Below are 13,028 nucleotides of genomic sequence, written 5' to 3' on the forward strand. Positions count from 1 at the left end.
CAAACTCTCAGCAGCACCCATTCACATTAACCTTGGAATCCAAATTAATGGTTATATATAGACACACACTCATTAACCCTTACAAATTTACCGACACCTTCCTGTCCAAATTTATTTATTTGCTTAATGGAGACAAATGTTTCAGCTCTAATGAAACTATGAAAAGGATAAGGTATGGACAAGTTACTTTGCATTCTCTATGTGGCTCCAGTTTCCATTTTTACTTGATTTAGTTGCTCTAGCAAAAACTCTGCACAATTTCATGGACAAGACCTCATCAAATAAATAAACATGCTGACGACTTTCTGTTGACCTAAAACATAAAATGTATATTCAAAGGAAACTGATAGTGGGCTTTTATTGATCTAGTACAGTATATTTGACATGACTCAAGTTCTATTAAAGATTAAACTCCTGGCAGAAAGACAGTAAACTTTGCACTGAAAGCAAAGAGTAAAGTCTTTTAAATGAATCAACTAGCACTGCAGGTGGATTACGTCCCATGGAGGATGGAACGTTATATTCATTTTGATTAACCCTTTCTTGGGAATCTCCACCCACACAGTTTCCATTCACATAAAGCAGATGTGAAGATCAGTTGATAAATTACTCACCCTATCAAGGACACCATCTGTTCCACTATGTGCTTGCTGAACATGATAATAACAAATAATTTCTGTGGGTTTAAAACAGAAAGAACAGTTGAGAAAAAATTAATTTGGAATAGAATAGATACACAAAGAATGAAATCACTTATATGCACAGGAAGAGATCAGCCCTTTCAATTTATTCATAAAACCAAGAATACAAGAGACGTGATCCGCTGATTTCAAGGACACTTCTCTTTATAAAAAAGGCATTTTCAAAACATCAAGGGAAATAGTGGAGAACAAATGTTTTTACCTTTTTTTAAAACAAAACTGCAGTTAACCGCTTAAAAATATAATTCACTTTGGTTGTTTCTTGGGCAATTGCAATTAGGCAAGATAAAGACCAAGGAAGAGGCAATGGCTAGAGTGTGTGAAGTACAGAAGGAATGAGAAAAGAGTTCCACAATTTCAGACTCAAGAAATAATGCAACAAACTATAAGGCAGTATGGCATGTCTCAATTTCAATACAGCAAAGGAACAGGAGGAAGGTAACAGCATTTTATCTAAAGCTTTGACAAACTTCTATGGATGTGTGGTGGAGAGTATGTTGGTTGCATTACAGCCTGGTGTGGAAACACCAGCTCCCTTAAATGTAAAATCCTACAAAAAGTAGTGGATATGGCCTAGTTCATTACGGGTAAAGCCCTCTCCACCATTGAGTCCATCTATATGGAGTGCTCTCACAGAAAAGTCGCATCAATCATCAAAGACCCCCACCATCCAGGCAATGCACTCTTCTCACCGTATGGTAATAATTTGGATTGCTACAATTTATGCCACAATTTCAATCTTCACCATGGATTCACACATTTATAACAAATCTTAAAAGTAAATGAGTTTCCAGGTAAAAGATGAACCTTTTGGTAAGGTCATTGCTTCATTCATTCCCTATCAACCTCTGTACTCTCATAGTACAGGCACTCAGCTCCTCAGGACAGTGATCCATATTGCTGTGCTTATAAGGATTACAAGCTGAGAGGATCTAAATAATGATCTCTGATATAATTACATAGTCTTGAAAAAAAATCAGGACTTGTGTAGTAGCAATAAACAAAAACATGACTATGGTGGACCTTAGTGGGTAGAGGTCAACTTTTCTTTAATAATTACTTGAATTGTTTTATTAAAAACATTTGCCATATGCTTTTGTCTCATGTATACTCCCAATCACATTTGTAAAATCCACAAAGGAAAGAAGAAGCTCAAGATGTACAAGCACAGCATATGGACTAGGAAATAGACAGTAACTGAACAGGCTACAGCTGTCAGCTTAGTGGTAAGGAGGAGGAACCTGAATTTATATCGTGCCATTTATGGCATTGGGATGTCCCAAGTCATGCTAAAGTAAATCAGTCAGCAATGCACATGCCAAATCCTATGATCAGCAACAAGATGGCTTTATTTTAGAGATACTTTTTCAAAGATAATTATTAGCTTGGACACCTCAAAAAAGCCCTTGTACTTTGAAATGCAACACAGGAATTTTCATATCTATATGAGAGAAGGTTTGAATGCTCATCCAAATGATAGCAACTTCAACAATTCAACATTCCATAAGTGCAGATTAGAATGAATATGGTTTGTGGGTTGCCCAGCACAATCCTCATGGATTTGATTTGATGCATTTCACAGTATGCTTCAACGTTTTGTGACAAATTAAAGCTAATCTTTTAACTGGGTTTTCATTAGGTTATGCAAAGCTTGTCAGTGTATGGTGAGAGCAGAGCATGTTAAAATAAGTCTGTGCAAAGCAACTCTTGAAGTGAGTCATGCAGTGCCACTCACAGGTGTGAACTTGGGAACACAACTGCACCAAACTATAGTCTGTGACTATCAAGTTTCATTTCACGTCCCAAATTAAATGAGACTCTCAAATGGTGAGAAGAGAGCATTGCCTGGATGGTGGGGGTCTTTGAAAATTGATGCGACTTTTCTGTGACAGCACTCCATGTAGATGGGCTCAATGGCGGAGAGGGCTTTGCCCGTAATGGACTGGGTCAATTCCACTACTTTTTGTAGGCTTTTACATTCAAAGGAACTAGTGTTTCCATACCAGGCCGTAATGCAGCCAGCATACTCTCCACGACACATCCATAGAAATTTGTCAAAGCTTTAGGTATCATGCTGTATCTTTGTAAACTTCTAAGAAAGCAAAGGCACTGCTGTGCTTTCTTCATAATGGCATTTACATGCTGGGACATGTCCTTTGAAATGATAACACCAAGGAATTTAAAGTTGGTGATCCTCTCTACTTCTGATCCCCGATGAGGACTGGTTCATGGACCTCTGATTTCCTACTCCTGAAGTCAGTAATCAGCTCCTTGGTCTTGCTGACATTGAGTGAGAGGCTGTTGTTATGGCACCTTTCATCTGGATTTTCAATCTCCCTCCAATATGCTCAGTTGTTCCCTTTTGACTTGGTCAATGATGTGGGTGTCATTAGCAAACTTAAATATGGCATTGGAGCTGTGCTTAATCTCAAGTTTTAGTCAGGCAAAAGTGAGTTCTGATAAATGATCAAAAACACAGAATAACATACAAAATGCTGGAAGAACTTAGGTAAGGAAGGGTCTTGGCCTGAAATGCCAACTCTTTATTCCTTTCCATAGATGCTGCCTGACCTGCTGAGTTCCTCCAGCATTTTGTGAGTGCTACTCAGATAAATGAACATTGCCCTGACAAGTTATTTGGTTCTCTCCCCATAAATGTTGTTTAACCAGTACTCCACGTATTTTTATTTCAGATTTACAGCATTTATTTCTGCTGGTCTATTGAGCTATCAGGCCTTTCAGTACCTAGCAGAGAGAATGTGAGTCTAGAAAAAGACTTAAGAAAATCTGTTAAGACAAACATTGCAAATTTATGGACTTATAAATTGAGGATTACATCAGCACTTGTGACCTTCTATTCTTAGAAAAACAAAAAGGATTTTGAAATTTAAAAAGAAAGCATCTCCCTATTTTTTCCCCCAAGCTTTTAAATCGTACTGTTTTAATCCTGCAACACGATCTGAATCTGCTTATGATCACCCTGGGATTTCACAATCACTTTACCACACCTTTCTGCCCCCGCAATCCAATTGAGGTTATATACCTCCTTGTAAATAATTTTTTTTAAGCACTTCATCTTTCAGAAAATATAATGCAATTTAGTCTCATGTCAAACATATAAAATACACATTTATATCAACTAATTTTACAATAACAATTTACAAACGACAGTTGGACAGTACATTGAGAGGAAGGGTTTAGAAAGGCGTGGCTAAATGCAGGCAAATGAAACAAGCTTAGATAGGCATCTTTATTGGGATGGACCAGTTGGGCTAAGTACCTGTTACCGAGCTGTATAGCTCTAAGGGTTCCTCAAACACACAAGTTAGCATATGACATTTTCTACTGCATATAAAGATGAGCAATCTAGGAATTTTAATTGAAATAAGACAGGTAGCCATTTTGGACACCAGCAAAGAGCAAACGTCATTGGACTAATTGTTTCTGATAAAAGGCCTGATAGAGTGTGACTCTTGGGAGGAACAGAATCCTTTGCCAAGTTTGGAGGATTAGAAGGGGTGGTAGGAGGGGGGTAAGTCATAAATGGAATGGGAGTGAGAAGCAGTTAAGGCTGGGGAAGGAGTACAATGCTGTGAGGTGATATTGATAGGCATTATAAGAGATAACAGCAGACCAAGATTAAAATAATTTTTGAAGTATACCTTTCCTTCCAGATGATTGATATGGAAAACTTTGATAATGCTTTCCCTTACTTTTGATAGGGATAATATGAAATCATGCCTCATCCCAGAAGAACACAACCTAGAAATTGCCAAAGCTTTTCACTGATTGCTTGGAGGACCAAGCAAACATTACATATCTGGGTGTGTAAAACCCAGTCAGGTATATGCCCCTACACCCCATAATCTGCAAGTAGGATACAATCTGCCAAAGGTGTAGTTGGTGGACAACAAGGAGATAATCTATCAATGAATCATTATGGGCCTCCCATTGGCTGAACCCCCCTCCAATAAAAGCAAAACATTCACATTCATTGGCAACTTTCACATTACACTTAGAATATTTCAAAATTTTAACACCAGTTAAGCAGGTTTTTATTTGGAAAAAAGATAAGTATAGTCTCTTCTCGAGTGAAGCAATGTTGACTGTATATTTGTTCACAGGAAACTCCCAAAATAGAACTTTGATTAGGAGATAATGTTTTTAGTGATGCTAATTGAAACAAAAATATTGGCCAGGCAGGACACCATGGAGATCTCACGCCAATAGATCATTTATATCTACATGGGTATGCAAACAGAGCCTAGTTTAGTATCCTCTAGATGAGAACACGCTAGGCCGAGTGGGAGTGGAACTGTTGTAAGCCAGCTAAACTGGCCACCAACATCTAAATGAAATATGGGCTATGACCAGGCTTTTCTGGTCAATCCCAAACTAATTTTACTGCTCCACAAATGTTCAACTTCTCTCAAAACTGATAGGTTACACATTTGGTTTGCTACTGGAAGCATACATCATCATTAACAAGTGACTAGTCATATAGAAATATAAAAAGAATGAGCATTTTTTCTGTACTTTTTAAAGTAAATTTTAAACCAAACCCTTTGACTGCCTTATTCGGTATTATTGGAGGAAAATATACTATCTTGGAGACACCTGATTTGCACATTTTGACTTTTATCTCTCTTATAGCTAGGAGGGCATTGTTGCTTAGGTGGAAGGATGTTGCTCCACCTATTCATGCTCAATGGCTAAGCGATGTTAGGACAAGCTTAAATTTAGAGAAGATTCATTGTTCAATTTCTGAATCTAGTCAAGACTTTCTAACATTATGGGGCCTTTTTTTGGAATTATTTTCAAAATCTTTGATTTATCAAGTACAGATGTTGGCTAATAATATGTTTTACCATATGATAAGGATTTTTTCCCCTTTTTTTCTTCCTTTACCAAACAGCTTTTCTTGGTAGTGGGTTTAGATTTTTTTTGTATAATAAAATTACTACTTTGCAATATTACGATTCAATTTAAATTACATGAATATGGGGTAATGCGACTATAAGTGTGATTCAAATATATTGTAATTGATATATAATATATATCCTCCTATACACTGTATTCTTTTTTGTAGGAAATAAAAATATTGAAAAAGAAAGAAAAAAATGAGCATTTATCCAAGATATAGAGAGCTCTAGAACTAAATTCAATTTTCACAAGTGGGGATTATACAAAAGAAATAACCAAACAGAAATCTATAATGAGAAAGCTGCTTCTGGGTCTTGAGGCAGTTCAACATGTGCCCAGGCCAAGATTAACTAACTTGTTAGCCTGAGGAATGAGACTGGGCCTTTCAAATACAAAGTACTTCGAAAGACAGATCAAACAAATCATTAAATTATATCTTCCTTACTAAACTGAAAACAGCAACGTATACAATGGATTGAGTAAGATCAATTGCGTGAGAAGTACATGGCAGTATTATAAGGGATTAGAGAAAAAGCTAGGAGTATTCAGCGTGAGCCTCAACATGTTTGCATATTTCCAAAACTGTTAAATTATACAATACAGTAAGTTACTTTAACCCTTTAAATACTGAATTTCCAAAAATGTTCCTTCCTACAAGATATTCTCTGCTGCTTTGTGTGTTGTAGTCTCAGCATCCCGACAACATTTAACACATATTGAAGTAGGGCAAGGTTCACAATGAAATTTTAGAACCAGACAACTTGTAACTCCAATTTACTTTGTGAAAGACAAAGAAATTGTTTACATTCTATAAAACTATTCAAATGAGGAGGCGCTGATCTCTTAGAGGCTGAAATTATGGCAATAACAAAATATAATAAATGAAATCCTTGTATCCAACTTCACAAAATAGAAGATTGAAAAAGAAATCCAAAAATATTGGAAACCAAGGTGGCTTGATGAGAGAAACAAAGAACAAGCATTGGAAATAGTAATGGGATTAAAAGACAACAAATCCATCAACCGGCTCTCTCCCTACAATCCCAGAAACCAACAGCATTTATTAAACATGGTTTTCAATTCTTAAAACCACTTGATTTGACACAATCATATTAAGATTACCACATTCCATGGCACGTTAACAACTGAATATACAGTGCCAAAACTACTATGGTATTTAAAATAACTGGCTACAGTGATGAAAAATTGTTATTGATTTACCCACAATTTCTTAGATTTTATTAATAATCCCAGTGGACTAAAGGATAGCAAATGTAATTCCACTATTCAAGAAGGGAGAGGGAATAGGACTATAGTAAGTTAATCCTGTGATCATAAAAGAGAGGAAACAAATGGTCTTTAAACTTCCAACATGTTTTTAATAAGGTGCCACACAAGGAGTTATTTTCAGTCGGAAATTAGAAGTGGACATACAGGGATAACACAATGAACAAAGGAGAACCTATATATGGACTCAATGGATCAAATTTGCTGCAATAAAGTAGAAGCCAAATTTCTTGAATACATTTCTAGATGCTTTACTATTGCAATATATTGAGCAAAGTTAGGAAAAGGGTTATTTGGCATCTTGCTTAGGGCAATAAAACAGGGCCAAGTGATAATCTTATAGGGGGTCTTAGTAGATTATGATACAATTTCGCATAGAAGAACAGTTTCAAACTCAAAGCAAGCAGAGGAAACTATGAAGGTATGAGAGTTGAATTGACTGTGGTTAATTTGGAGAATACATTGAAAAGCATAACAGTGAACATGGATAACTTCAAATAATTCATAAATTGCTAAAAATGAACCTCGTCATAAAAACAACAGGAAAAGTAACTAATCTGAGGCTGATAAAATTAAATGCTTTAAATTGATGATAAAGGCTTATGAAGTTGCCAGAAACAGAAGCAGATTTAACAGGCAAACACGAGGAAATTTGCAGATGCTGGAAATTCAAGCAACACACACAAAATGCTGGTGGCCTGTTGCAGATTTAACAATTGGGCACATATTAAAACTCAAAGAACCACCAAGAAACTGCACAAGAAAGGCAAGGTATGAGAGTAGGCTAGCAGAAAAATGGGCTAAAAGCATTAATACATAGAGATACGTAGAGAGAGAAAATAGGGCAATAATGGGCCCCTTACAGACAGAAAATAATGCTTCCTCTCGCTGAGGAATCTTGGTCCAAAGGACACTGTTTCATGATATGGGTCTGAGACAAAGAGAAACTTTGTCATTCAGAGGGTGGTGGCCAAAGGCTACGTAGGTACAATGGATTTCCAAATGCAAGGGAAATCAAGGAATATAAGGATATCAGTATCATCACTATCAGTTAAGATTCAATGTCTGTCAATGTCATGACTCAGACTTGGTGGTTTTTTTCAGGGATAGCTTTGGGGACAGCACTATGGGACAGTTAGAGGTCAAGGGCAGGAGAGGTGTTCAGAGAGTCCAGGTCGATAGGCACTGCGGTGACTAGCAACCCCCAAGACAGAGGTCTGTATGTTCAGGAGCCACATGGGCCAGTGACACCCCCCACCCCCTTAGGCTACAGAATCAAAAATCCATTTAAGCCTGGAAGTCATGGCCCAAGGGGCTCTGCGGTCAAAGGTTACTGAACCTGGATGTCAGGTCAGTTGAGGCTCGAAGGTCAAACGTGTGATTGGCGAATTCTGGGATTGAGACCCAAAAGTCAAAACAGTTGTTTGTAATTGTGTTGAGCATTGTGGGCATGCTACGTTGGCACTGGAATGTGTAGCGACACTGGCGGGCTTCCCCCAGCACATCCTTGGGAGTGTTTCAATGCATTTCACTGTATGATGTACATACATGTGATAAATAAATCTGAATATGAATCTCTCCAATCCTCCCTTTCCCTCAGCTGGTCCATTCCATTAAATATTTTGCTTTACTCATCTTTTAACAACCAGCTCCTAGTTTCCTTTCCAAGTATAATCTAACAAAAGGAGGCTTGAGAATAAAATGAAAATTGTTACCCAAGATAAATCAATGAGCCAAACAGAGGTAGATAAATTAATGTAAAAAGGTTCAATGACAAGTAATTCCTAGTATTTTGTTTCAAATTTCCACGGCATGTTTAATGGCACTGTATTTTGTATTGTGTCAATTTAATGCCAAGCTTAATGGCATACATGATACAAAACAAAAATCAACATTTCCACCAAGGTAAAGAACATTATGTTTTGTTTTGATCATCAACAAACTGCTCAGATGAAACATCAGTGAAAAATGTACAACAATCAACCCCACAGCTAGATAGCATCTCAGAATAATTACATTTAGGTGCTGCTAGGCTCAATACTTGCCTGGATGTGCATTTTAATGATAGCTTTTCCAATAAGAGTTGCACCAAAAAAGGTCCAGAATGGAACAAGGAAGTGTCCACATGTTATGCCAGCCAGGTCAAAGAGGGGATTGGGAATCTACAACACATCAAGGATGACACTTAAAGAGCATAAAGGGAAGTCATACAGAGGAAACATTATACCACAATAAAACATGAGTAAAGGTGTAGGTATAATAAAGCTAATATGCATCTTGCAAACAGGTAATGATGCTTCTAACTCAATTCTGATTTCTCTCTTATGTAGCCACTGGCTTTATTTTTTTCTTCTGTTAAAAGTATGGATAAACAGAGTCAGAAAGCAATTCATAAAGATATTGATCAGCTGTCAGATGCTGAAAGTGGATTAAATCATATTCAAATGTGATACCTTTCTCCAAGTAATCTTTTTCAGCTCCTCATTGTGTTTCCATTAATGAGGCTACAACTCTGTATTGAAGGGAATATTTTTATTTTAAAGTTGCATTACAACTACAATACCCGTTTCTATAATTTGTAAGACAGCAATGTCTGTGTAAATTTACTTTTGGGAAAACAACCCAGCAACACCTCAAGATGCACAATAGTTTGAATTAGGAAATCCATGATGAAAGAAACCAGCTGACATGGTTTAAAAAAAAAAAGATAAATTAACAAAATGAAAGAATGCTTTACAACCACACACCTCCCCAAGCAGAGATAAAAATCAGCAGGCAGAAAACTCATCAAATGCATAATGAGAAGGCCATTATCAATTCATGGAATAGTCTCACTCCAGGATTTCAAGATAACGCATACTAACATTAAAGTGGTTTACTGGGAGAACTTGGCAAAGTTGAAGGTGGCATCTGACAAAATGGGACATAAAACAAAATCCCCATGTGGCTGTTCATCTTTTAAAGGCAGGCAGTTTTCCCAGTTGTCATTCTTCCTCTGCCAACATTTAACACAGCAAATCAAATCATCATTCATTTCAATCTTGTTTGCGGAATGTTATACACGAAATGTCTACCGACTACAAGAATGTGCAATGCACTTTAGCGGCCACTTTATCAACTATCTCCTGTACCTAATAAAGTAGTTGCTGAGTTACATTTGTGGTCTTCTGCTGCTGTAGTCCATCCACTTCAAGGTCTGACACGTTGTGCATTCAGAGATGCTCTTTTGCACACCACTGTTGCAACCTCTGGTTACTTGAATTACTGTTGCCTTCCTGTCAGCTTGAACCTGTTTGGCCATTCTCCTCTGACCCCTCATTAACAAGACATTTCCACCCACAGAATTGCTACTCACTGGATTTTTTTTTAATTGCACCATTCTCTGTCAACTTGAGATTGTTGAGTGTGAAGATCCTAGGAGATCAGTTTCTGAGATACTCAAACCACCCCATCTGTCACCAGCAATCATTTCATGGTCCAAGTCACTTAGATTACATTTCTTCCCCATTCTGATGTTTGGTTTGAACAACAATTGACCTTCTTACTATGTCTGAATGCTTTTCTGCATTCAGTTCCTGCCACATAATTGGCTGATTAGATATTTGCATTACAAGCAGGTGCACCTAATAAAATGGCCAGGAGTCCATCTGCAGTATTTGACATTCCAAGACAAGATTTAAAGATCATACTCAATAAATAAATGTACATTCCTTCTTTCACTGGAGACATTGATTTTTATCCCCACCAATGCACTGAACCAGATTACTATATTAATTTTCATCTGCTACTTACTGAAGCACAAGCCAAGATGCCAAAGAAACCAACTCTTTGCACCAAGTTCTGAACAGCCATCCTGGCTCTGGTGGGAAGATCCTAATGAGAGAAAAAAAATCTTCAGTAAGGTACAAAATCCAAAAACAGCTAGCTTTAATGTTTTAAAGCTTTTATTCAAGCAAATATGAGTTGGGCACCTGTTGCTTAAACCTGTCTCACCATTTGATATGATTACCCCCTATGATTGTCTCATCGTCAATACTGATTGCTTTGTACTTAAAGATCAGTCACTTTAACAATAATTTATTGTAACACTTTTGCCAAATATTGACACTAGTTTAATGGAGACACAAGAGACTACAGATGCTGGAAGCTGGAGCAAAAAATAATCTGTTGGCAGAACTCTGAGGGTCAAGCAGAATCTGCACAGACAAAGGGATGTCTGATGTTTCAGGCTGAGATCCTGTATCAGGACTGAGAACAGAAGAGGATGATAGCTGGCACTTAGAAGTGAGAGGGAGAAGATTAGTTTTATTTGCGCATGTACTTCAAAACACATTGTGAAATCAAATCAGCAAGAGTTGTGCTGGGTCATGCTTCTGGTGTCAACATAACATGGCCACCACTTACAAACACGTTTCTTTAGAACGTGGGAGGAAACAGTAGCATCCAGAGAAAACCAATGCAGTCACGGAGAGAACATACAAACATTTTGCAAACAGCACCGGGGAGGGCTGAGGTGGAGACTGGTAAGAGATAACTAGAAACTTAAGAAAAAAATATTAGGCAGATGGAACCAGACTGGGGGGGGGGGGGGGGGGGGAGAGGGGGAGGCAGGAAGGCTGGAGAATGATAGGCAGACCAGATAAGGAAGGGAGAAGGGCAGATAGAATCAGGTAACCAAGTGGATAGGAAAGACGAACCTAGTGAGAAGCAACCCAGGAACCCAGGCAGATAACTATGAGGGTGATCAGCAGATAGAATCAGGTGAGGGAGGGTGATGAGTTCAAATGGAACATGATGGGGGGGGGGGGGGGGGGGGAGTGTGGAAAAGGTCAGTCAGTTGTCAAAAAGAAACAGGAAGTGTAGAAAGTTGCCAGGATTTCAGAAAGAAGGCAAGTCAATTGAATAAATACTGTAGTAGTGATATGTAAAGCTAAACTAAGATTGTAACCTCTTCCTCTGCCCCTCCCCCTCAACCTGTAGATTACAGAACTGAATGAGACAAGCTTTGGGTCCTGGAAGGCAATGTAATGCGTCTAATCACAGTAGCAAATATGGGGAGTGTACAATAGTATTTTACCCTAGTAACTCTTCTTTAAACACAAAAAAAATTTGTAGGTTACTAATATAATCTGTTTGATTAATCACAAGGGATTCAGCTCAAAATCCCTCTGCTGTCTGCAATTATTTCAAGGGCCTTTGTAGAATTAAAATTACCTTCCTTTCCCCTTTGAACATGGTCTAGGATACTTAATTTGAATTTAGCAACATGGTAAATTAGTCTACAGTCACAGGTACCAAAGTGTATGTGTCAGCAAACTAACAGGGTGTCATGGTTGTGTGGAGGTTAGCATGTTCCAGAGTTCAATTCTGGTGCCATTCTGTAAGGATTCTATACGTCCACCCCATGGAATGTGTGGGGTTTTCCTGGGTCCTCCGGTTTCCTTCCACATGACCGTGAGAATAGGAATAGAATGAGATGGAGGATAAATGCGTGGCTGAGAGATTGGAGCAGGGGGGTAGGGATTCAGATTTCTAGATCATTGGGACTTCTTTTGGGGCAGGTGTGACCTGTACAAAAAGGCCGGGTTGCAATTGAATCCCAGGGGGACCAATATCCTGGCAGGGAGGTTTGCTAAGGCTACTGGGGAGAGTTTAAACTAGAATTGTTGGGAGGGGATGTAAGAGACTGGGGAAGTGGAGGTTGGCTCACAAATAGAGAAAGCTTGTAGATAGTGCGAGAGGGAGAATAGGCAGGTGTTAGAGAATGGACACGCTCAACCCGAAGGTTCGAGATGTCTCTATTTTAACGCAAGAAGTGTTGTGAACAAAGCGGATGAGCTTAGAGCGTGGATCAGTATTTGGAGATATGATGTGGTAGCCATTACAGAGACTTGGATAGCTCAGGGACAGGAATGGTTACTTCAAGTGCCGGGCTTTAGATGTTTCAGAAAGGACAGGGAGGGAGGCAAAAGAGGTGGTGGTGTGGCACTGTTGATCAGCGATAGTGTCACAGCTGCAGAAAAGGTGGACGCCATGAAGGGATTGTCTACAGAGTCTCTGTGAGTGGAGGTTAGGAAAAGGAAGGGGTCAATAACTTTACTGGGTGTTTTTTTTATA

General features: G+C 38.3%; 1 protein-coding gene across 2 annotated transcripts in view; it reads right to left on the reverse strand.

The window, feature by feature from the left end:
- vmp1 (vacuole membrane protein 1) overlaps positions 1-13,028 on the reverse strand; it is a 175,541-nt gene that overhangs the window by 16,736 nt on the left and 145,777 nt on the right. For both annotated transcript variants that reach the window (XM_073053141.1, XM_073053140.1), the window contains exons 8-10: positions 10,704-10,784; positions 8,957-9,073; positions 615-676 (exon numbers count right to left, since the gene is read on the reverse strand). In XM_073053141.1, the coding sequence (XP_072909242.1) occupies positions 615-676; positions 8,957-9,073; positions 10,704-10,784 (260 nt within the window). The remainder of the gene's footprint in view (positions 1-614; positions 677-8,956; positions 9,074-10,703; positions 10,785-13,028) is intronic.

This window comes from Hemitrygon akajei, chromosome 8 (genome assembly GCF_048418815.1).
Source record: "Hemitrygon akajei chromosome 8, sHemAka1.3, whole genome shotgun sequence".
In the NCBI taxonomy this organism is placed as follows: Eukaryota; Metazoa; Chordata; class Chondrichthyes; order Myliobatiformes; family Dasyatidae; genus Hemitrygon; species Hemitrygon akajei.